The sequence below is a fragment of the Camellia sinensis genome, chromosome 14, assembly GCF_055761805.1.
Source record: "Camellia sinensis isolate YWXY chromosome 14, ASM5576180v1, whole genome shotgun sequence".
Taxonomy (NCBI): domain Eukaryota; kingdom Viridiplantae; phylum Streptophyta; class Magnoliopsida; order Ericales; family Theaceae; genus Camellia; species Camellia sinensis.
The window spans coordinates 1,371,117-1,398,294 of NC_138974.1; the positions used below are offsets into that span (position 1 = coordinate 1,371,117).

The following is a 27,178-nucleotide window of genomic DNA, read 5'->3' on the forward strand; positions in this document are numbered from 1 at the left end:
TTTTCACGAAAGATGATTAAGACTTGCAATGATCGAATATATGCTTTATGTATAAAGTGAGAAAACACAAAGAGATTACTTACTTATAAGTAGAAGAAGAAAGAAGCACATTTTCCTAGGAAAATAAAGCAAAAGAAAATGAAAGAGAAGGAGAGTGAAAACACTAAAAATAATAGAAAGACAGAGGGAAAGAGTTTGAAGATGATGAGAGTAGTGATTGTTCACTCAAAGACTCTGGGGTTTATGTAGATTATATGTGAATTTTCTTTGGATTTAGTCACTGTGTGAATTTTCTCTGGATTTGGCTATTGTGTGAATTTTCTCTAGATTTTGGCCACTGTGTGAATTTTCTCTGAATTTAGCCAATGTATGAATTTTCTTTGGATTTTGGCCACTGCGTGAATTTTCTCTGGTTGTTCATTGTGAATTTTTTCTAGAAAAGAGAGAGAGTTTGGAGATGATAAGAGTGGTGATTGTTCACTTAAAGACTTTGGGGTTTATGCAGATTATATGTGAATTTTCTCTAGATTTAGTTATTGTGTGAATTTTCTTTGGATTTTGGTCACTATGTGAATTTTCTTTGGATTTAGCCACTGTGTAAATTTTCTTTGGATTTTGGTCACTATGTGTGTAACGTCCTAAAAATAATACATAATTCCCACATCCAGTCTTTCCATAAACATGATAGATAGTTTACCTTTCCATACAAATATCATAGTTAATATTACAAAAGTGTATTTCATATTAATTACAAATGTTTACAAAAATAATAGAATGCTCCGCAGGCTTACATCCTTCCAAGTTGTTACTTGGTCAATCAAAAGAAGAGTTCTAACTTTTTTTACAGGTAAAGCCCCTCGGCTTGCATTTACGCATAATCAACAAAATAAATAACAAAGCAGAGTCTTCAACTCCGAAGACCTCCCAAACAAAGATCTTGAACTTGGCATGTCTCCTGTACCTGAAAATGGTGTCCCAAGTAGGGTGAGCCAAAGCCCAGTAGAAATATACTAAACCCAATATGAGAAATAACTAAAACATTATCACACAACAAATGATCGACACGTATAAACATTATAACATCAAATGATTGACACGTATACACCAAATCACACCCTTCTCATAGTCCGGCAGCAATTACATCCATGCTACCATCCACTTCCCTTATTGGTCCAGATCAGTTCCTAATTATGGTTCAATGTCTAACCAAACGATTTAAGTAAGACTACCACTCGACTTGTTAACTCTTCCGTTACCCATGATTCAAAATGAGACTACATCCCACATACTAATACTTCACTTTATAAGGTCTCGGGACTTTCACCCCGAACGCCTCGGCCAACTTAATTATCTATGGAGTACATTTCCCAACCTCTCCCAAATAATGATACATATATAATGTATTTAAACATATAACCACATATGGAGTACATCCCCTATCTTCTCCCAAACATAGATGCACAAACAATGTGTTAAAGTATATGAACACATGTATGGAATACATAAATAATGTATTAAAGTATATGAATACATATGGAGCACATCCCTCATCTCCTCCCAAACAAGTTACATACATAATGTGTTAAACTATATGAACACATATGGAGTACATCCCCCATCTCCTCCCAAACAAGTTACATACATAATGTGTTAAAGTATATGAACACATATGTGTGTGGAGTACATCCCCTATCTCCTCTCACACACTGGAGTACATCCCCTATCTCCTCCCAAATAAAGCTACATATATAATGTTTTTAAGTACTTCATCACATACCATGATCAATCAATACACATATTTGCTATGTTATTCCAACCATCACATTCAATGACATAACACGTTCGATTAGTTTCAGTTTTCCCTAATCAACATACAGTATCTACAACAATCAAGACTATCCTCCACCGATAGCCCAAAGCAGTTATCTCTAAACAGATAATAAATTCATCAACAGATAAAATATCGACAATCTCATAGGTGAGTGATTAAATTATTCAACTACACCATTTACTCCTACAATTCTCCAATTTCATTATTCTCAACTCAATTTCACATTTTTCTAAATTAATTATTCAAATTAATTATTCAACATAAATAGGGCATTTTCTCCCTTTTCTCAATATCAACCCTAAGGTTCAATTTCATCAACTTGACAACAATAATTCCATTTCCCAAGGTCTCTCATACACATAGAGTTTAACATTTGAAAACCCCCTTTTTATAACCACCAAACAAACCCTAACTTTCCCAAAATTACCCAACATTACTAACTATTCAAAATGACTAATATTTATGTCAAAACTCATAAGAATGAGTAGATCATCCCTACCTCAAAGAAGAGATCCAAGTAGAGATGATGTAGAAACTCAAATGTACTCCAAACTTAATGATTTTCGGATCCAAAGATAGCCCAAGTCAAGCTCCACCTTTTATACAAAGAGACCAAGGTAGAAACACTCTAGAACTGGATCAAACCTTAGAGAAAAGTTGTATTTTAGAGTGAGAGGCTCTCAAGTTTGTGTTTTGAAAAGTAAGAGAGAGAGAGTGAGGGTTGAAAAAGTGATCTAAAATGACCTAGCTGCTAACTGATATATGTATGACCCGCTCGAGCCGAGAATAGGACGCTCGAGCATCAAACATAAAAAACTGGCCTCGCTCGAGTGTAAAGATACCCGCTCGAGCACCAAGACACAACTGCAAAACTTCACTCGCTCGAGCGTAGATTACACTCCTCCAGTACTTTCATAGACTTCGAACACCCGCTCGAGCGCAAGGATACCCGCTCGAGCATAAAGAACACCGCTTGAGCGCGAAAAACACTCTTGCAGTACTTTTGCAGACACACAAAATGCTGAAAGTGTGCAAACTTCGCTCGAGCGCAAGAAGACCCGCTCGAGTGGATCACCAAAAACCTAGGCAACAAGAGTGGGGACCAAATCTCAACCAACCTATTCGAAACTTGCCCAACACAACCTAAAACTCAAAGACAATGGGTGAAGGATGGAAGTGAGAATAAGACAACAACACAACCACGGAACCAAGTCCGGAATACAATAAAAAGAGAATGGGAAAATCGAGATCGCTATAACATGTGAATTTTCTCTGGTTGTTCACTGTGAATTTTTTCTGGAAAACTCAGAGATGTGTTGGTTTCTTTTTGATATTTGGTTGCTTCAGTTTCTCTATTAATTTGTTTACTTGCTCAGATATTGAAAGGGGGAAAAAAATGAAAAATATGATTTTGATTGGATTTTCTCTGGTTTGATAATGATTAAGTATATATTGATCTTGAGGTTCCTTTTTTATCAATTTTCTCTAATTTGATCAAAACACAAAAAAAATTATAAGCAAACCAGAGAATTTAGGAAGATGAGGAATGAAGTTGGACAAGAAGAGAGAACTGTCACTTAACACTCACGTGTGTGTAATTTTCTCTGACATACTTAATTTTCTTTGCCATGTGTAATTTCTTGGCATGTTTAAATTTCTCTGCCTTGTTTAATTTTCTCTATGATATTCAATTTTCTCTGCATTTCTCTTATTTGACAAGGTAACTCTCATTTGCTCTATTTATATGTGTAAAATTTGATGCGCACATTAGAAGCAAGATCGCTTCGATCGACATTGATGCCCCTGTTATTCAAATGTCTTACAGTCCAGAGAAAATTGGTCAAAATGGTGGTTGTTCAATTTTTTCTGGTTTGTTGTTGTCTAAATGGCTTACAGTCTGGTTTGATAAAAGAATACAGAGAAAATTATGAGCATACCAGAGAAAATTGGTCAAAAACACAGATAAATTCTTTGGGAAGTCCAGAGAAATTGGAGAGAAAATCTCTAGAAGGTCCAGAAAAATTCTCTGAAAAATGTAGAGAAAATCTCTTGGAGATCTAGAGAAATTCTCTGGGACGTGCACTGGAGAGAAAATCTCTAGAAAGTCTAAAGAAATTCTTTGGGTCGAATTTTCTCTGAATCGATGTTGAGGGACCTTAGACATTATGAAAATATTGGGTGTCCTTTATGCTATAAAATCTTAATACCAGGGACCTTAAAAATAATTCCCTATTTACTTTCTATAATAATGGAAGCAATTAACCGTATTTAATGTATTCTTAAAAAATCCTAAATGAAAAGTCAAGTAAGGTTATTTTTTCCATTTGTAATATTGTTGATTTATTTTAAATGACATATTTTGTTATTTTAAATATTAATTCAAAAATCTTGTTTGTGGGTTCATTAAACAATCACATTAAGGTTTATTATCATTTATTATATCTTAACCATTATTTATTGTTCTTTAATAAGTACCCTTAAACCTTGGGTTTGTCCCAATATGGTGAGGAGAAAGTTATGTGTTCTAGTTGATGGAGCATTCTTGACTCTTTCAGTTGTGTTCTAATTTTACTAAAAAAACTAACATCCTACAATCTTAACCCCCCCCCCCCCCCCAAAAAAAAAGAGTGCCCCACCTGTTGCCATTTGCCATTCTTCTATTCTGTTTGTTGATTTCTATTATTGTAGACCCTTTTAATGCCTATTTACTTAATTAAACTTTCCTGTCTAAATGCCTATTTACTTAATTAAACTTTCGTGACCGAATCACTAATTTCATGGTTTAGAATGATTTTTCCGTTATTCCCATGAGTAATGTTATAGATCATTGAAAAAAAATCATGAAATGCTTTATGAAATTTTTTCACTTTTGAATTATGTATATAATAAAATACCACACATTAATTAAAAGATAAAAAAAATTCATAAAATATTTTATAATATTTTTTTTTATAATCCCTACCATTATACTATTCCCATCAAAAGACTTGTGGACGTATTTTTTAGAAAATTGGCTTCAGCCTACACATGTGGGAATTAGAGATATCTTATTGGCCAAAATTCACTTTCTCCTTATCATTTATGCTCATATTAAACTTTCTTTTTAATCTTCAAAAAGAAAGTAATATTTTATTAAAATAATATAACATTATGCTTGAATCACTTTATCCCTTTGTAATTTAAATAGAGACTAAAAAAAAACTGCTGTGATTGTAAAGAAAATGACAATCCCAACTCCGTGAACCATTTTATTTCTCTCACCCACATAATTTTTAACTTAAACAACATTAATTTTCATAAAAGAAAAAAAAAATCAATTAAATCACAAATTAATTAATCTTAAATTCCTTTTTTTTTTCCTGAAACATGAAAGCATGTTTGATAACATTATGTATACAATTTTTTGTTCATATTTATAAAAATTTTAAAAATTATAAACAAAATTCATTTAGTATTTGTTTTCATTTTAAACACACACACACACACACACACACACACACACACACAAATTGTACAAAGTTTACTAAATTTAATAAAATTTTGTGACTACAAAAAATTTAGTTTTACTTATTTAACTTTTTTCTTTATTTCTTCATCTATATCCAACCCCCTCCAATCACCACTAATTACTTATCACCACGACCCCATCCAATGAACTCCTTTGAAAACTACCTCCCACCACCACCTCCCACCACCACCTCCCTAGGGAATAATCACCTTTAGTCATCTCTTATCGAAAATCACTTTTGACTACTGTTAGAATTGGACGCCCATGTGACTTGACCCTTCTTTGAACCTTATTCATGTAAGTTTGAATTTGAATTCAAAACTTATTTGGATAACCACTCAAGATATCCATATCTATCATATCAACTGATATGGATAGATGATATATTATCCTATATATCTAATATGATATGGGATATGGGTGATTAAGAGAAAAACAACGTATGTCGTATATTTTACCCATATACTGACTCTCTCTCAAAATACAACGATCAAGAGCCATTTTGCACTGTGACTTGTGTGGGTGATATTCATTCTGTAATATCACTCCACTACTGGGTTGATTGATCAGATTCAGGAAGCACGTGATTTACCCACGAGATCCTTTCAATTCAGACTCTGCAGAAAACGGTATAACCATAATTTTTCATCCGCTACGTTTTACCTTTGATTTACATTGGTATCAGAGCAAATACGGGTATTTTCGTGCTTATTTTTATGCATTAAAATATGTGTATATTTTTATATAAATATATATACATGATATATATATGAATATTTATAAATGAGGAAAATATCTACTCTCATTAGATTAAGAGCATAAATACCTATTTTTTATGTTCATTAATGTCTTTTTTAATACCATAAATGGTTTTATTTTGAAAAATGGAGTCTGGCAGTACAAAAATCAAACCAGAAAACACCTTGGAAGGCGGAGTGTGGGCCTCACACGCCACCAAGCGCTGTGGGAGGCTTCCACGTGCCTCCACGCACTGCCACGCCCTTGCACGCGCCTCCACGCGCCAGACGCGATTTAGACGCGCTTCTACGCGTCGTCACCCGCGCGTCAACAACGCCATCCGCGCCACGCACGCGCGTCGTGCGCTGAGCCGCGTGTGAGCTGCTTGTGAGCCACTCGCTGAGCCGTTTCTAAGCCGCTCGTTGAGCCGCTTGCTGAGCTGCGCCGTTTTTCCTCCTCCGGCTTGGCTGACTTGGTTGCTGATGGATAAGGCTCTGTTTGTTCTGTTTTAAATTCTAAATCGCGTTAAATGGTCATAAGTAATTCATTATAGCGTTGTTTTAAGCGTGGTTAGTACCGTTAGACTCAGAATTAAATTTTCTATCTTCTGGAAATTTTTCAAAATTTTATTAAAATAAAGATAAGCTGCTTAACGGTTACAGATCGCCTATAGATGGCTCTCTGCTAACCCATTACTCAAAATGGAGTGCAAAATCTGATATAGAGGGCACTTAGTTAGGGATATAGGCAACAAACTAGTCCACTATGTTTTTTTGTGACTAAATATGTGTAACGGTATGATAGCTAAGCCTTAGTCTCGACACATTTATAGATTACGATACGCATCTGAGTCATGACTATTTGATCTCCCATAAGTCAAAAGTTTTGAGATGATTTTTGACATTGCACATATGAGGTTGAGATCAATTAGATAACAGCTTTCGTGCTTTTAGTTTTGACCAAGGTGGCGAGTATCTATTTGAGTTATTTTAGAAAGAACTCTGTGAAGAGAAATGGATGCTTAGAAAATTGATTATTCGTAATACTCAAAACACAATGGTGTAGTAGAGATAAGGAATTAAGTATTGTTAATGTTAGGTGGATAATGGCGCAAAAACAAATGACCTTCTACGGCTTTCCTACTTACTTGTGTGTACCCATTGCGAACAAAGTTACACATTCACATGAGAGCAGGATGTCATAAGCGAGTGAGCCCGAGAAGGCCTACTCAAACCATCGTGCCATCATCTCATTAATGTGATTAAGTATAATAAGCCACTGGTTCATGACCAATGTCATAAACTAATTCTAATCATCTTAATGTGTGAGTTCTCGAAGACAAGTTTTAAAGGTTTAGGCCCAACTAGGTAATGACTCACGACTAATTCATATTCACTAGATCATAAAAGGATGTCATGAAGATACCAAGTGCGCCTAAGTCGCAAATTTAACTAGTAAGTGCTAATCTCCTGCACCTTCAAGTCAATTTTATTCTCCATACACTTTACTGCATCTAGTTGAAAGATGACGATACTCCTCTTGCCATATCTATTTCTCGCTTCATAGTTACTTGCAATTAATTCTACTATCCACAAGAAGGAGAGAATAAGCTATCAACTATGACAGCTCCTGAAGTAACTTAAGTGCGAATTAGGCTAAAGAGTCTAATTCAACACAATGCTCTCACGAGCCATACGTCAAATTCTTAGAGTCATAATAACCTTGTCGGCCTTGACCTTTTCATTATTATGCTGCAACGTTTGCGCTTAGTGGTAAACGTTATTCAAAAACATTAGCCTAGCTAAGGAATCATACAAAGAAGCTCCTCCTCATGTCTCACACTCAAGTGTGGAAACAGTAAGTGTCTAGACTTAGACAAGTTGGCAATGTTAATAGATTTTGCAGCTTCTAAGCGCTAATCTTTTAGCTTCACGTGATATTTCAACGCACACTATTATAGTGCATGAAATTTTGCTCTATCCACTCCCAATAATTGGGTAGAGAGCAAAACACTGCTCATACTGGCTACTCGTCTTACACTTAATGACTAATTTATTTAAGCTCGCATTTCTTGGATGACGTGACTCTTGAATGTTAATTCATCCAATGATGTAACATTATTTACAAGTCAAATTACAAAGTCAATCCGCGCAGCTCAATAGTCAAGATCATATACAGATCTATTGAGGGCTTACTAATTTCATAACTCCAAAACTCGCCAACCAAAACTACGTAGCGTGCCGCTAACCATAGCGCACACATTAGTTTTTATTATGCCAAACAAGGCAACAAAACCACGACGACTTTGAGTCATGTTTCCTTATTTTGGCTCAATTAAGGTCTGACCTAAAATTTCCAAGACTTTTGCTCATCTAAATAATGGGATTACATTATTCACATTTGAACATCTCTACTAAGTCTAGGTCAACCAAATAACTTCCATAAGCTAAGTCAATTTAGAGAGAAATTCGTATTGGGATTAATTTTGATTAGCATAATATAATTTTTCCGCAAAAATCTAAGTTAAATCGTGACAATATTACACAAGTCGCAAGATCGAAAATCCGCTATGCTTGTAATCATCTCTTGCGTAACAGGTGACAATTATCCAAAATTTAATTTAATTTATGCGCAAAATATTGATTTTTGGGAGTAAATCTACAAAGATTTCTTTCAACCGAACAACCTCCCACTAACTATGGCATGTCAAAAGCATGATAAATTCCATACAATAATATCTTAATGTAAATTTACAAATAACTCATGCTATATTCATTTAATAATGGAATTCAAGTAAATAAATAAATAAATAATCATGCTTCTTTAATTGCAACATATTACAAACCCAAAAAAATATGCTGTATTTAATATTCAAATTATGCCATAACAAAAATAACCTCACTCCCCAGGAGGAAGTCTTCTCATAGTCTACACTTTCCTCAATGGTGCGACTTTTCGGTATCTAGCGAGCCTTATGCCTCAACAATGACTATCCAAATTACGCATAACTTTAGAACAGTTTCGCGTCATAATGGAAAGTCAACCAAATTATAGAAATGGTTAATCCTCAAAGACTTTGTCTTAAACCACGCAACATTAATCTACTTTCTAAAAACAGGGGACTAGAGCCTTTGGCATTATCCTCGGCTCTTTATCATCTTGCGGAGCAATCATGAATGTTTCCCTCTTAATCACCCAGTGATGACGTGAAAAATTTTCACATTCGCTACCACGCAACTAAGAATGTAAAGTATTCTTCTCTAATGGAGTAATCCATTAGTAGGCACATCGCTCCCACTGTCCCTAGGATATTGGAAATTTCTTTCCATTCTTAACTAGGCTACATAAAGCGCTATGCTTAAAATTCTCTATCTTATAGAGTTCCAAAACTCTATTCACGTCACATTTACTAAGAAAACTTTATGTGACTTAGTTACACTACCACAAAGCTGCTTACCTATATGCACATAACCTGGAGGATTTGCATGACCGCATGCAATAATGCGCCACACGACCCTTTGTGTTTACAAGACAGCATACAATAATGCGCTACAGAACCCTAAGTCTTAACTTCGCAATCTTATGAGAAATAAAATAAAGATAAGCTGCTTAACGGTTACAGATCGCCCATAGATGGCTCTCTGCTAACCCATTACTCAAAATGGAGTGTAAAATCTGATACGGCGGGCACTTAGTTAGGGATATAGGTAACAAACTAGTGCAATTCCCAATTGGGAAACATTTAAGGCTCGCTAGATACCGAAAAGTCGCACCATTGAGGAAGGTGTAGACCATGAGAAGACTTCCTCCTGGGGAGTAAGGTTATTTTTTACTTAGGCTATGATTGACATAAGTTCGGAACATTGATTTGTGGACATTGTGACCCAACTTTCTTGTTAGAGAATAGGATAAGTAGATCCGTAGGGATTTACCTTCTGCTTTTATGGTGAAAAGTTAGGAGTGCAAAAAGGTTGCTAGTTTCAATAAATCTTTTATAGCCTAAAATAGTTGTCCAAATAGTGGTTCTTAGATTTCGTCAAGCCATGATAGGCCAACGATGATCGATGAAGACCACTGAGGCATGATCAATGGTCCAAAAGAAGTTTTTCCTTACTTAGTCATTATGAGCCAGGAATTTATAAGGTTGTCACCACCTAAGGTGGGCAGTCCTCTATTTTAGATATGATGGACATAGGTGATGTAATTTATATGCTCGGATGTACGATCCTTAGGGATTGTGTTTGAGAAAATTCTTGGTTTGTCTTCGATGACTTACATAAGGAATGTCCTAGAATGATTCTAGACGCAAAATTGCAAACCCATTGACTTACCTTTCGGTAAAAGCCAGAGCCTTAGCTATTGAGTGTATCCTCATATTGTCTTTGGGAGAAACAGATGACCTATATTCCTTGATCTTTTCTTTGTTGTGGGAGCCTAAAGTACGCTATGTGGGCGTATTCGACATGATAAGTGTTATTTTTGGTAAATGGTCAACTAAGTTGTTTAGACATTGACCTTGCTCATTAGACTGTGGATAAAATGTTTTACTAGTAGTATATTAATTTGCTCATTGTAAGATTCAATGCGCTAGTTGGGCGCATTAAGAATGAACGTAAATTGGTCACCAAAATATCTTTAGAGAGGTAATTGCGCAAGAGGTAGTGATCTTAAATCACTTCATGTGAGGCGCACATGGTGGATTCCGTTGTATATACTTATCGCAAGAGGTGCTGATAAGGCTTATGTTTGGAATCTAGAATTGCACAAGCTGTGATCAAATTTTTTTAAAATCGATTACTTATTTGGAGATAATGGGATGTTGACACTATTATGGTTTATGTCATAATGATTAGCAGATGATGATGTCAGCAGGCAAGATTGGCTCACTCACACGAGCAATCGCCCTTGGCGCTTGGGAGCGAGCAAGGATGAGACTAGTGGTTTATTTTTCTTTGGAGCCAAGAGAGGCTTAAATAATCCACTATGCATGTCGCCTTTGTTACAACCAAGATGAGGTCATGTTAAGGACCAAACATGGATGTTAGTACCCACTTTCCATGTTGTGCCTGTTATGATTAGCCAGATGCGAGATCTCATTTGGCGCCTAGAAGGTGAACAAATAGAGAATTCGGGTTAGGCGCTAGAAAGCGACTAAACTAATATCTGTACGGTGTATCGAGGATGACGTCACTCTTTTGGAAGAGTTACTCCACCGTAACATGTATTCATACTATATGTGCTTGGCGACTGAGTAATGAGGTGAGAGAATGGATCCCTGTTTTCTCACCGTGTGAGTCTTACGTGTCATTATTGATATAACTTTCATTTATGTACCCTTTTGTGACTTTTGATTATGTCATAAGGTAAGGGGTTGATGTTCTGCTACTTTGGTATGTTACCTGAGGTCATGTATGATTCGGCCTTAAGGGACATCACTGGGAAAGCGGTCAATCCTAAATTAAATGGCATGAGGGCAAAGGGAAGATCATCCAGTATTACACCACTGTTGTATATTCATTGCCGGCAACTCACATTGCGCTGTATGAGAAGCGGATTGAGTATGAATATATTGCAAGAATTGAGAGGGTCAAATATGCTCTTTTTGAGGGATTAGAGATGTTTTTTGAACCGGTGTAATTAGATAGGTCTGGGGTATATGAGACACTATTTCTGTTCTTTTTAGGTTGATGTCTCTATGCTGGCTCATTTTGAGTTTCTAGTATAGAGCTCCCACATGCAAGTGTTCTCAGCAGTCGCACGGTGCATTGGCTAGTATGAGATTGTTCATTTTTTGGGAAGATTGAGATAGAGATGTGGCAGTGTCATGCCAACTCATGTGCGAGTGGGAGATGTTAGAAATTGGGCGCCCATGTGGTTTGACCCTTCTTTGAACCTTTTGAACCTTATCCATGTAAGTTTGAATTTAAATTCAAAACTTACTTGGATAACCACTCAAGATATCCATATCTATCATATCAACTGATATGGATAGATGAGATATTATCATATATATCTAATATGATATAGGATATGGGTGATTAAGAGAAAAACAACGTATGTCGTATGTTTTACCCATATACTGACTCTCTTCCAAAATACAACGATCAAGAGCCATTTTGCACTGTGACTTGTGTGGGTGATATTCATTCTGTAATATCACTCCACTGCTGGGTTGATTGATCAGATTCAGGAAACACGTGATTTACCCACGAGATCCTTTCAATTCAGACTCTGTAAAAAAAGGTATGACCATAATTTTTCATCCGCTGCGTTTTACCTTTGATTTACAACTACAATTTCAAGCAGTTTATCAACCAATATATTCAAAAGTCAACAATCACTTTAAGCCACCATCTTTAGTCAACCACTTTTGGCCACCACTTCTGAACCAACAATCACTTCTGGTCACTATCTCCAACCATTAGCAATCACCACTCGTAAACCATATCTTTCGCTTATCACCGACTAGAGGGAACTTAACCCCTATTTTCAAAACATGTCATAAAAAGAAGTATGTATGAAATATTTTTTTAAAACTAAAAATAAACATAAACATATTTAATATTTTATAAGAACCAGATAAATTATAAACAATACTAAATGACACCTTATATGATTGTCTTCTTATTATAAATTTTTATGTAAAGTTGTGTTACGCAAAGAGTAAAACTCCACAATATAGAAAGAAAAGAAAATTTCAAACCACGTAGAGAGATGAGGAAGTTTAGGGGGGAATGAAACAGAATGTACCAAAAATAGGAGAGAGAAAAAATGAAAGGAAAGCCGCAACGGAAGGGGCATAAAAGAAAGGTGAGCCACAGAGTAGTTTACGGGAGTTTTGAGAGGTCATAATTGTAACAGTCCCAGCTATAAAAGGGAATACCTGGTAAGCGGAACAACTCAAGCATTAGCTTCCTTCTTTCTTTGTATCTTCTTCCTTCTTCTTCAAAACAAATAACAAGAAGAAGAAAGGAAGAAAGAATATATAAATAAATATAAATAAAAACAGAGTCTGATAAATTTATTATATATCATGGGTAGAGTGTCCACGTTCACAGTGGCGGTGGCAACCACCGCTTTGTTGATGTGCCTTTGGGTTGGGGTACAGGCGGAGGACCCTTACCTGTTCTTCGAGTGGAACGTCAGCTATGGGACAATCTCCCCCTTGGGTGTCCCTCAGGAAGGCATCCTCATCAATGGTCAATTCCCGGGGCCTAAGATCAACTGCACCTCCAACAATAACATCGTTGTCAACGTCTTCAACAACCTCGACGAGCCTTTCCTCCTAACTTGGTATGGTATCCAGCACAGGAAGAACTCTTGGCAAGACGGTACCCCCGGAACCATGTGCCCAATCATGCCCGGTACCAACTATACCTATCACTTTCAAGTCAAGGACCAGATCGGAAGCTTCTATTACTTCCCCACCACAGGCTTGCACAGGGCATCTGGCGGCATTGGTGGCCTCCAAATCCACAGTCGTAATCTTATCCCCGTCCCCTTTGATGCACCCGCCGATGATTACAGCGTAATCATAGGGGATTGGTATACTAAGGGTCACAAAGCTCTTAAGAAGCTCTTAGACTCCGGTCGCACCCTAGCCAGGCCTGATGGCATCCAGATCAACGGCAAGTCTGGCAAGGTTGGCGAACAACAACCCGTCCTTTTCACCATGGAGGCTGGAAAAACCTATAGGTACAGGGTTTGCAATGTCGGACTTAAAACCTCCCTCAACTTGAGGATCCAAGGGCACACCTTGAAGTTGGTGGAGATGGACGGTTCCCACACCGTCCAAAATGTGTACGACTCCCTTGACATTCATGTTGGGCAGTGCTTCTCAGTGCTTGTCACCGCCAACCAAGAGCCCAAGGACTATTACATGGTTGTTTCCAGTAGGTTCACCAAACACCCACTAACTGCCGTTGGCATCGTCCGCTATGCCAATGGCAAGGGCCCAGCCTCTGCTGAGCTCCCACCACCCCCACCGGAGACTGCCAATGGCATTGCTTGGTCCATTAACCAGTTTCGCTCATTCCGCTGGAACTTGACAGCCAGTGCTGCCCGCCCAAACCCTCAGGGCTCCTACCACTATGGTAAGATCAACATCACCCGTACCATCAGGCTTGTCAACTCAAGGAGCTATGTGAACGGAAATCTTCGTTACGCCATCAACGGTGTCTCTCACAAAGATGAGTCAACCCCTCTTAAGCTCGCTGAGTACTATGGAATCCATGATAAGGTGTTCAAGTATGACATCATCAAAGATGAGCCTGAGGCTGAGGCTGAGAAGAAAGTGGCTTTGAGCCCGAACGTCGTTAATGCCACATTCCGTAACTTCGTGGAGATAATCCTAGAGAACCATGAGAAGACCATTCAGACATGGCACCTGGATGGGTATTCCTTCTTTGCCGTGGCAATTGAGCCCGGGAGGTGGAGCCCAGAGAAGAGGAAGAACTACAATCTTGTGGATGCGGTGAGCAGGCACAACATCCAGGTGTACCCAGGATCGTGGGCAGCCATCATGACCACACTGGACAACGCTGGAATGTGGAACATGAGGTCAGAGATGTGGGAGAGGTTTTACTTGGGACAACAGCTCTACATTAGCGTCCTCTCCCCTGCACGCTCCCTTAGGGACGAATACAACCTCCCAGACGACACCCCACTGTGTGGCATTGTCAAGGACTTGCCCAAACCCCCTCCTTACAGCATTCATGGTACCTAAGAATATAATGGATTTGCATTATATTATTATTACATAGTATATAACGATGTAATGTAACAGAGAGGAGTTGGTGGTCACTGTCAGTGTCTACTGTGGAATGTGTTTACTTTAAGGCTTGGCTTTGCTGGCTGATAATAAATTTATCAACTCTTAAAAAACACATGTTATTAATTTTTGCATGACTTCCATGTCTGTATCTATTTATCTATCTTTTTTCGTCATATCTTGGATTTTTTTAACTTGGATTCATAACCAAAAGGTCCAAGTTTAAGGCATGAGGGTCAAAACTAAGTTTAATTTATCATTAAATTGTTATCTGAACAACATCACTGCAGTCTGCAAAATCATTTAACCTCAAAAAACTCACATCCCTAACCCCATTTACTCAAACTTCAATTAAATTTGGTGGAAGTTTTCCTTATTAAGTCTATTTTCCCATGCCACTGGCCTCAATATCCCAGATTATGTGTAATGGAATTACACTTCAAGACAGTGCATAAAAGTCATTTTGATAGAAAGACAGAACAAGTAGGTCGGCTTTAAAAATTAATGATAAGCTTTATAAATATTAATAATTAAACTCATATATTTTTTCATGAATCTGTAATTATTTTTTACAAAATTTACTTAATTGTAATTTTTCTAAATCTTTATCAATTTCTCTTATGGCCAACCAACCATTTTTATGATTTGATTTCAAGATTCTTTTTTGTATTTAGAATTCTGCCCATGAATCTTCTTGCAATTCCATTTCACGCAATACTTCTCTCAGTATTCAAAATTTTATCCCTCAAAAAATTAAATTTTGCATATTGGCCCTTCCTTTTCCATTTATATACGTAGTTACAAATCTAGATATTGTACCCAAACACTGATGAACAATCAGAAAGTGAAGATAGAGAAAGGGATCAAAGAAGAGGCAGCAGCGGAGTAGCAGTCTTCGATGCCGGCTTTCTGCCATGGACGGAGTTGCAACGGCGGCTCTCCGTATGAGAATCTGAATATACAAATCAAATAAATAATTAAGTAGTAATTATTTTACAATCTCAAATATTTTGCTTGTGAATATTTTAAGTGCAAACTAAATATTATTGTTGGAGGGTCTTTTAATTTTAAAACCTAAAATAAATTTATGGTGAAGTCTTTAATTTTGAGGTAAGATTTATTATTTAAAAAAAGTAAAAATAAATAGAGAAGAGTGTGTGATTTGAACTCTAGATCACAATTTGATAAATAATAGTCTTACCATTTGAGTTGCTTACAACATATTTAAACATTTTGTATGTTATTTATTTATTTGACCTACACATGCTTTGGGTGTCCCCAACCACTAGTATTAAATAAAATATACACAAAACCCTATCTTCTTATTTGTTCATCACATGTTAGCCGTAGCCATGAGGGAGAAAAAGAGAGAGAGACAGAGACAGAAGAGAGATTTGAGAGAAACTTTTAGCAACATTGGTGGTCAACAACTCTAAGGTATTGTCTTATTTTATTATATCTATATATTGTGATGGTTCATGTGTGTAATCTGCTTGTTGTTGGGAAGGAATGGGAAAAACGGGTGTGTTGTTTGGGTGCCAAGTCAGTGGTTGGTGATGAGAAATAATGGATGTAATTCTTAGTTCAATTTTTTTTTTTTTTTTTTTTATACAGAACCATAAACTTTAAAAATCAAGGAATCATATCAAACGGATGAATTTTGAACTGAAATTTTTACAGTAGATTAATTACATATTAAAATTTTCTCATAATTTTTTGGAGTTAAAATCTATATTAACTGGTGCTTTCAAATCTGTCCAGAAAACTAGTATAAAACAGTAACTTTGAAAGTATCGTTCTCTTTGGGTATAAATTCAAAAACTATCAAATTAGTGTCATTAGAACTGGTTACGAGTCTAGTTTCTTACATTTTTTGCCTTGCGTTGATTGCTCGTGTATATTAAGAGAACCATTAATTTCTTTAAAATGCTACAAAAAATAATTTGTTTGAGCATAATTAATTGTAAATAATTATTTTGATAAGCAAATCAAGTGAAACCATTTGGGTTTGAAACTTAGGATATATTAGTTGATATCTGTAGGGTTTTGGAATTTTTCGAACAGCGTGGAGTGGGTTTTGTAATTTTCAAAGTTAGCGAATAGATTGGGAAAACTTCTTTAAAATTCTATTTTATCTTAAAGTTACTTTTAATTAAGTTTCGATTTGAACCCATGTCTTGGGTGATTTTAGATCTTGAAGAACATGAGCTTAGGTAATATTTAAGAGTAATGGTGAGTTGGGTTGAGCCGTGTTAGTGCGCTTGAGTATGGGATTACTTAGTTTCTTATTCTTTAGTATTTTTAAATTAGTAGTGACGTGTAATTTTCATACTTGGTTCACGACACTAGTTGAACTTTATACTCTATTTGAGGATAACATTATTCCGTTTTCAGGTGAGTAGTTGCATGCTACATATTTTTATAAATGTTTCCCTACCCTAAACTATTGGAAAATTAAATTATTGTTTCAGAACTAAACTGTTTTGATAAATTATTATATTATCAATGGAATTAAATTTTTTCCAAAACATGTGTAAACTTGACATGCTGTAAACTATTTGTTATGGTCTCATGTTTATAATAGTGAACTATCATGTTTTGCGAAACTGAATTGTATTGATTATCGGGACCATCTGTATATTTTAGTCCAGAAAAATTATTCCACTGTGTGTGATGACTGTGGCCACTAAGGAACAGATCCGAGTTGGGCAGCGATGACTCTGGTGCTCATCGATTGTAAGGAAAAGACCTAATCAGATCGTCTTAGAAAAAATTCCCGAGTTGCCACACTGAGGATGAGTCTTGGTTCGATGTTAGATCCAATGGGCTTATAACCTTGAGAACTTTGTGGCATGTTACTTGTTATTTTTGGTACCCAAAAAATTATTGGTGTTCATGTTATAATCTGTTTTAAGTGAAAAATGTCATTTATCATATTGTAGACACCCCATTTTTTACCGTCCTCAAGACTTGGATAGGCTTGCAGGTACATCCAATGACAAGTTTGATTGCTCGTCAAGTACTCGAATTTCGCGGTGGAACGTCACAAGTTTGAGCTTTCCAAACCCTGTGTCCTTTCTACTCCATTTTTGGACCATGTGCTGGTCCTTTCAGCATGATTCTTGTGGTACACTGCCAGCCTTTTTTTTGGCATTGTCGGCCATTAATTTAGCACTGCCGGCCATCAATGAGGCACTGTCGGCCACCACTGATGGCCGGCCGACCACCATGTTTCAACAGATATTTTCTCAGATATTTTGAGCCAATTATGGCTCACTGAGCCATCCTCTATACACATGTATAGAGGGATGGAAAGCAAGCTTCTCCTTGCTTTGCTTATATAAGGGGAGGTCCCTCCCCCTAGTGAGAGGGTCAAATTTTTCAGAGCAAAAATCTCCCTCTCTCACTAGAATTCTCACTCTCTCTCTATATTGTGCTATTTTGAGCCTTAAAGTGTTGTTTCTTCACACTTGTGCACACAAACACCTACTCAAACACCTTCACTTTGGAGCTGAGGTCCCTTGGAGCTTGTTTTAAGGTCGTAGACTTGGTTTTGGCTCAGAATTGTTGCTGAAGTTGCTGTCTTGTTGTTGTTCTTCAAGGAGAAGACACTTGTCCCTTTTAAGCTTTGTTTTGATCAAGAGCTTGACCACCTTTGCATGCTACTTTAAGGCTGGTTTTAGCCTCTTAATAACTCTATTTTTAATGCTTTAAAATATTTGTTTGAGCCTTGTGTGGTTAGGGGGGTGATTCCCCTCTTTTGCTCTTTGGCTTGTTATGCCTCTTGAGCCACCTCTCTAAGCTTTTGAATCACCCCTTGCTTGGCCTTTTAACCACTGAAACTTAGAGGAATTTCAATGGTAAAAAGTTGTTCTTGTGGCCCAAAATAGGAGGGGGCGATCCCCTCTCCTTATATCCTTGCTTGCTTGTGTTGGTAGCCTAATACATGAGCATGTATTTCTCCCTTTTTGAAGCTTAGTCCAAGCATGTTTTTGTGACTTTTTGGACCTGCCATGACTCTGTTTTTGGTTGGTTTGGTCATTGGTTTCTTGCATCTTATACTTGTAGTGCAATCCTACTTATTGGCTTAACATGCATCATGCTTTATGCGTCTCATTTTAGCTTATGTTAGCTCCTATCTTAGCATGTTTTAGGCCTTATTTTAACATATTATAGCTCTATTTTGGGCTGGTTTGGTCACCGCTTGCATGCTTCATACACTTGTAGTGAAATCCTACTTGCTAGCCTAACATGCTTCATGTCTTAGCCTATAATTCTAGCATGTTTCGGCTCTACTCCAGCATGTTTTTGGCATTGATTTAGCATGATTAAACTTTGTTCCAAGTGGTCTTGGTCATGTATGGCTTGCTTTGTATAGCTATGGCATAGTTGGCTTCACTAGTCTTGAGTTTTAAGGCCCTTAGCATGCTATATTTGTGATGTTTGTGTGATAGGGCATCATTTGATATGTAATTTCAGAGCATAAACTTCTATCATACTCTCATGTTTATTACTCTTTCATTGTGTTTAAGAGTTGTGCCATTATGCCTTGTTTGTGAGCCATCAAATGAGCATATTTTTCTTGCCCTCCATGCTGCAAGTCTAGCATATTTTTGCTACTGTTTTGACCTGCCTTAGGTCTGTTTTGAATAGTTAAGGTCATTTGAGCATTGCTTAATATGGTTGTAGTGTAAAGGGCCTTGACTAGCCTTAGTGTTTTGGGCCCTTAACATGTCTTGCATACATTGCTTACATGATTGAGTCTTGTGCATGCCCCTTTAGCATTGAAAGATACACATGTTGTTTACATTGCATGGTGTTCAATCAGACGTTATGTTGAACACAAGGTGGATTGGCCCACTTCATACTCAAAGTGATGAAAGTGAGTCAATCCCCTTTGTCTCCATTGCCTTTGATCACTCATGATAAGGTCGTGGTCTTAGTGTTTTGTTTGTTGTGCATTCATCGAATTTGTGCAAGTTGGATCTTTGGCTATCATGCATTGCGATACTTGATTGATGGTCTTGGATCCAATGATGCCTCTCCCTTGATGTTTTGAGGTGATATGGAGTGGCATAGTACGTACATACCCTTGGGAGACCCTTCATTTTCTCTGTTTTGTGCTCTGTTGCAGAATGGTGTCACAGCACACCAGTGGCCGACAGTGCTTCACAGATGGCCGGCACTGTTTCATCCTTGGCCGGCAGCGCCCACTCTTGGCCGGCAGGTGGCCGACAGCATCCCCTCATGGCCGGCAGGCCACTGGTGCACTCCCCAGCATGGATTTGGTAAGTTTCAACAGATGGTTCTTGAAGCCACCCTGCAAACAGAGCCTCAAGAGAGCAAACCAGAAGGCGTTTCGAGGCAGCAACCGAGAGCATGCATCATTCATTGTCCAAGGTAGAGCTGAGGCAGCCTAGTTTAAATATCATGCATGTTTATTTGAATTTGTAAATTAGTTAATTTGTTACTTAATTAAGTGTTGTAATAATTAAGTAGCTTAGCTTTGTTATTTCTTTATTGGTTTGTAATAATTAGTCTAATTAGTTTAATTAGATTAGTTAGTTTAGCTTAGCTTAGATTAACTTAGCTTATTCATTCGGACCCTCCGTCGAGAGAGCACAATGTTGTAATAAGGGTGTGTGTGTGCGCATGTCTTCAAATCCCCATTTCTTTCTCCTTTTTACTTATCAGCTTTTGATGGTTAGTTTAGGGTATATTTCGATTAGCATACCTTATGCTTTGCATGTTTGCATCATTCATTTGTCTTGCATGCACCGGGCTCGGTGCATCATACAAACTGCATCGTATTTCAATACATTACTTGAATACGTGTTTCAAAGCATGTTATCAAGTGTTGCATTCATATGCCATCTTAGATAGTCGAGCTTACTTTAGTTGCATTTTGCATGTGTTGCATTAGGCATCTTTGACATAGCTAGGATCATGCATGATTTCTAACTAGTTTTCTGTTTTGGCTCGGAGTACACTATAAGTGTTTACGCTTTAGCATACTGCATGAGATGTATATGTTTCCATGTTTAGCATGCTTACCATGAGACTATGTGCTTAAATGATTAACTGCATGAATGCTTGTGGATGAAGGCTTCATTACTTGAATTGGAACAATTCATCAAAATGTGAGTTTTAAGCCCACTTGAGGGTGGAAAAATCATCATGTTTTAAGCCCACTTGAGGGTGGTAAATCCGCGTTTTAGCCTATTTGCGAGCAGCATCTTCAAACCATTTTCGAAAAATAAACATGAAATGTTTTGTTCCAAATTGAGCGATTTAGTCTATACTTGTATATTGTATAGCGATCCCGGGTTTTCCCCTTTATGTACAGTATTCTGGACTTAGGTTCCGTGGTTGAGTGTTGTTGCATTTGTTTCATTTCTGTCCTTTAATTCCTTATAGTTGAGTTATAGGATGTGTTGGGTAGGTTTGGTGAGTTTTGAAACAAATGGTTGCTGCCCAGGTTTTAGTGTCTTCACTCAAGCGAGGACTTTGTCGCTCGAGCGAGCACTTTGTCGCTCGAGCGAGCTCCTTGTTTTAGATCCTTTGCTCGAGCCAAGTTTCCTTCGCTCGAGTGAGAGTTGGTTGATGTGTCTGGTGGCTCGAGCGAGAAGTCCTTCGCTCGAGTGTGCGTCTGCGTCTGGGTTTGGACCTAAGAGTTGCAATCCTTGGCTCGAGCGAGCTTTCCTTCGCTCGAGCGAGCAAGGACTATGTTTTGGAGTTCTTTGCTCGAGCAAGCTTTTCTTCACTCGAGTGTGCTTCTGGATTGCAGACCTGAAGCTTCGAATTGTTGGCTCAAGCGAGGCTTTCTTCACTCGAGCGTGGGTTCTTTGTGTCTGGTCGCTCAAGCGACCAATCCTTCACTCGAGCGAGCCTGTGTTACATCAGTAGACAGCAGCGGGATTACACATCTCTTTTTCATCCCTTTTGATTTCAAAACCCTAGATTTAGATCCCTCTCTCTCTACACTTAACTTCTCTCTAGGGTTTCATTTATTTTTAGTGTGTTGCTACCCTAAGTTCTTTGTAAGAAAGGTAGAAGGTGTTGAGGGCTTCCTTTTAATCTGAACAATAGTAGATTTGGAGCACTTTGGTTTTTCCTCATCTACTCCTTTGGGCTTCTAATTTCGAGGTAGGGATACCCTACTCCATCTTATGAGTTTTCTCTTTAATTTTGGTCATTTTGATTAGTTGGTGATGTTGGGTAATTTTGGAAAAAGTTGGGGTTGTTGTGTAATTTATAAAAAAGGGGTTTTCAAATGATAAAACCCATATGTGTGTAAGACATTTAGGAATGGAATTATTGTTGCATTATTGATGAAAATGAACCTTAGGGTTGATATTGTAAATTAGGAAAAATGCCCTAGTTATGTGACAAATTAATTTGAATAATTAATTTGTGGGAATATGAAATTGAGTTGGAAATTATGAGATTAGAGAATTATAAAATTGAATAGTGGAGTTGGATAATTTAATCACTCACCAATGAAATTGTTGATATTATATATGTTGATGCATTTATTATCTGCTTAGAAATAATTGTTTTGGGCTATCGGTGGAGAATAGTCTTGATTGTTGTAGACACTGCATGTTGATTAGGGAAAATCGAAACTAATCATATTGAATATATCATTAAATATGACGGTTGAAATAAAACATCAAATATGTGTATTGATCGATCCTTGTATATGATAATTGTTTATATACTTGGAATATGTGTATTATGTGGGAGGAGATAGGGGATGTACTCCATGGTTTGAGGGAAGATAGGGGATGGACTCTCAAACCTGTTTGGGAGGAGATAGGGGATGGACTCCATAGATACAACAAATACGTGTATCAAATTGAAGTGTTAAAACAGCAAATATGTATATTGAATGGAAGTGCTAATACAGCGAATATGTGTATTATTTGAAGTATTGGAAGTGTTTTAATATGAGTTGCGATCTCAATTGAATTGTAAAGTATGGAAATGTTATAATCTGAGATATAGTCTCATTGAATGATTGGCCAGGTTCTGGGCCATGTTTATGAAATGATTGGGTTAAGTAAGGGAAAGTGGAACGCAACATGGACATAATTGTCATGGGACTATATAGTGATATAAACTGGTTATTAAGTGTTAACCATCTATCGAATGCTATTGTTTTAGTCATTGCTTATATTTGGTTTAGTATATCTTTACTGGGCTGTGGCTCACCCTTTATGGGACATCATTTTCAGGTCCAGGTGATATGCCACCTCCAAGGACATAGCTTGGGAGGTTCTAGGAGTTGAAGACTTTTTGTTATGTTGTTATCTTTTGTTGTATTACATGTACATTCAAGCCAAGGGCTTAATATGATATGAGTTAGTACACTCTTCTGTGTAACCAAGTGTTGGCTTGGAAAGTTGTAAGCCGTTAGGCATTTACTTTTGTTGTCAACATGTAATACATTTGTAAGAAATACCCTGATGAATTGAATTAAGTTTTGTTTACTTATGTCTATGCATGTCTCTAATGTAGGTTTCTAAGTAATATTTTGAGGGCGTTACATATTGTGCGCATCACATAATAAGTTAGCTAATAATCAAACAAGAACACATGTGTTTTCAAAAACAACATATCATGTTTAGTAGAAGCCGATCTTTGATCGGACGAGTGGGGGTGCTCATTTCAGGACCTTTCCCTCTCGTACCCAAGTTCCCAAGCCGAGGCAACTTTGGTGATGACGGACACGTGGCCTTTGGCCCGAGTCAGGGTTCTGTAATCTGGTAAAGCAGTCCATGTTTGGCGCTTTTTGATTCAAAATCGATTTTCCAAAATGATTTGCCAGATTTGGACTCTTTGGTGATTTATCAGTCTTACATTGCACTTTGTGAGATTAGATTCAGAACCGTGATAGGAGTCCGAACTGTAGTAGCTAGAACCCAATTCGCGCTCTCTCCGAAAGGGGGGGCGCGCGGAGTGAGTTCGGGCAGTCTACACATATTCTTAAGAGACATGATTATTTTAATTGTTGAACTGTGGAACCTTCTTTTTTAAATAGATTATCTTTATCAAAAGTGTATGCCAATCTAGTTTCTGTGATATATATCTTATTTTGGAATCGAACCCTGTTTTTAAAACTGTATTTACTATCCATGTTGCTACTCACTGAGCAATCAACTGACTTTGTTGTTTATCATTTTCAGGTGTTATAAGGACTTAGAGTGGACTCATAACGTAGCAGGGACTCAATTGCATGGACCTCTAGGACATTCATTTATTTTGTTTTAGATTGTTATGTCTAATTTGTGCATATTTATTTTTATTTTTATTGAGGTTCATTTATGATTATTTTGATATGTGGGTTGTTTATATCCTATAAGTTTGGATGGTATTGATTACGGTTGGTTTTGCCTTTTGTACTTGTGGCATGTCACTAGATTGAGTTTGGTTATTTATTATCGGACTATTATATAGTTGTTCAATGTGATTATGGATTCATGTTTAGGCTTATGTGTGCCTTGGGCTAAGGCCCTGTGGGCCACAGCCAATCATACCTGGGTTTGGGATGTGACACACCGGTCCTCCACCGCATCCAGCATGCCACCGTGAGGTCCGGCCGATCCGCCAATCGGATCAGAGTCGTCACCGTTAGTAAAATGAAGCAATTTTGATAGAAAGATAGAACAAGAAAATTCCTAGATAAATGAGTGTATGAATGCAATGCATGGTCAAGAGTTCGAACTGATGGAACAGCAACAGACCCTTCAATTGTAATCTAACTTACTAACATACTAACGCTATCTTTGACCCCCTCAAAAAAAAAATGCAGTGCATGGCTCGAGTGTTATAAATTAATTTGATTAAGTTGGTTAGAGTTTATCAATTTCACAATGAAGGCTTGTGTTCAAATCTTATAAGTGACTTTTTATATTTTAATTTTTACAAACATAAATATAAAAATAATAAACATATATGTCACGGTCCGGTTCAGTTTAGAACCATAACCAAAGCTTTGGAATCAAGAACCAGACTGATTTGAATGGTTCCACCGTTTTCAGAACCAAAACCAGGACCAGAACAGAAACTAATAAAAACTAAACCAAATAGGCAGTTTAAACATGTGAAATCTCGTATTTTTAAAATGTTAATATATTAGTGAGAAGCATTGGTGATTTATTAAATTCTACACTTCAATAAATTTTTCAAATCATAAAATTAAGCCGTAGCCCTCATAATTTAGATAAATTATATTTGGACCCCCTAAAAAATCAAAGAGTGTTACGTACACCTTGAACAAAGATTAATGGGGAAGTTGAGAAAGTTTTGATGGATTACGTGGTTGTTGATTTCTAACCACAAAACCAAACAGGGAACTTAGCTGGAGAGCACGCGGCAAAATAGAATATGAGAATATGTAGACACCCCATTTTTGACAGCCCTTAAGACTTGGGCGCCACTGATGGTTTCCTTGGTGATGAAAGTTGTGCAGTGCAAGGGTTTGATTTCTTCAGCAAAGAGAGAGTCAAATCCAAACTTCACACCCCTTTTGGACCAAAATTGTTTTGAATGGTTTTTAGACCTTAAAACCCTTTCTTTCAAAACATTTTTGAAAAGAAGTTCCTACAATGTTCCGACGCTCGCATTTTGTTAAATGTTGCGTTTTTCAGTAAACTGAGCAAAGGACAAAGTGGAGAGAGATGAAATCTCTGAAAAATCTTTCAAAATACCTTGTTTAGGGGTTTGGAGTTGAAGAAAATAGGAAAGAAGAGAAGAAACCAAGTTGGAGATATGATTGGTTGAAGTTGGGTATCATTTTGGTTGGACCGAAACTGAGCAGCCTTCACTAAAAGAGGGATATCTCTTAGCACAGCTGGAATTTTGATAAAAGACTGCCACCATTGGAAAGCTTACTTCCGGGGCTTCAATTTGCGCACAAGAATGACCTAAAAAGGCGTCCAGATGAAGGAATTAGGCTTGCTTCAAGACGAGGACTAGGACTGATTTTTGCTGTCGGCCCCTATGGGAGTGTGCCGGCCATCAATGGCCAATGCCGGCCCTATGCCGTCCAAAAGTGACCCCTTTCCAGCCAACAATGGTAAGGTGCGGGCCAACAATGGTAAGGTGCCGGCCAACAATGATAAGGTGTCGGCCATTAATGCTAGAAAGCAGATTTTAACAGATATTTTGCTCCAGCTATCTTTTTTGAGATATTTTCGACCCAAACCTCTCTTTTTGCTATATATGAAGGCCTTATCTATTATTTTGGAGGGTTAGAACATTTGGAGAACTTCTTGAGCAAGTTTTGAGAGCTCCTCTCACTAAAACTCCCTCTCTCTCTACAATTTTCAAAGTTTGATCTCTGCCTCTCTCTCTAAAGCCTCTCCCTCTTGCCCTTTGTGCATGCAAGTAGAGAAATACCTCTCTTTTGCCTAGACATCCTTGATGAAAGTGGTCCATCTTTGGGAGGAGGTTTCTTGAAGCTTACTTGGGACTTTGTTAGAGCTCCAAAAGGTGTTTTGGCTCAAATTTTGGGCTGGTTTTGCAGCTGTGCACCAAGGGTAACATCTCTCTCCCTTTAAGCTTGTTTTACACATTTGCTTGGCCATCTTTTCACACTACTTTGGGGCTGTTTTTTGGCTTGATTTTGAACTGAGAAAATATCTATTTTTCATTCCTAAAAATGATGGTTTAAGCCTTGTTTGGCTAGGGGGTTGTCTCTCCCTTTTGTTCCTTAGCTTGTATAGCTTTTGAGCCATCTTCCAAGGCCTTTCAAAACAAATTTTTGTGCCCTTTTAACCACTGAAATCCAGAGGATTTTCCGTGGTAAAAATCCTATTTTGAGGCCTAAAATCAGAGGGGGTGACCCCCTCTCTTCTTGTTTTGTTTGCTTGAGTTTTTGGCCTATCAAAGGAGCATGTATCCCTATACTTTTGAGGCTTAGTTCAGGCACTTTTTTATGACTTTTAGGACCTTCCTTAACTCTGTCCATGGCTGTTTTGGTCGCTTTATGCATGCTTCTTGTATGTGTAGTGTAGTCCCATTTGTGGCTCATTAAAGTAGCATGTCTTGCTAGCATGTATTGGCTCCATTTCAGTAGGTTTTTTATCATCATTTGACATGTCATAACTCTGATTTGGGCTGGTTTGGTTGTCTCTTGAGTGGCTCATGTTCTTGTACAACAAATCTTGCTTACTAGCCTTGTGTGCATGATGTTTTGGCTCATCATTCTAGCATATTTTGGCTATGCTCCAGCATGATTTTATTTATATTTTGGGCTGTTCTAGGACTTTTTTGGGCTGTCATGGTCATATGACTCATGTTTTGTATAGCTATAGTGCAAATGTTT

The 27,178-nt window shown here is 37.4% G+C and overlaps 1 protein-coding gene across 1 annotated transcript; it reads left to right on the plus strand.

Annotated features, from left to right (window-relative positions):
* Positions 1–6,862: 6,862 nt before the first annotated feature.
* LOC114323084 (L-ascorbate oxidase homolog) lies at positions 6,863–14,802 on the plus strand. Its single transcript, XM_082906846.1, has 3 exons — positions 6,863–6,872; positions 8,079–8,124; positions 13,179–14,802. Exons 1-3 carry the CDS (start codon positions 6,863–6,865, stop codon positions 14,800–14,802), a joined length of 1,680 nt encoding a protein of 559 aa, XP_082762972.1.
* The last annotated feature ends 12,376 nt before the right edge of the window (positions 14,803–27,178 follow it).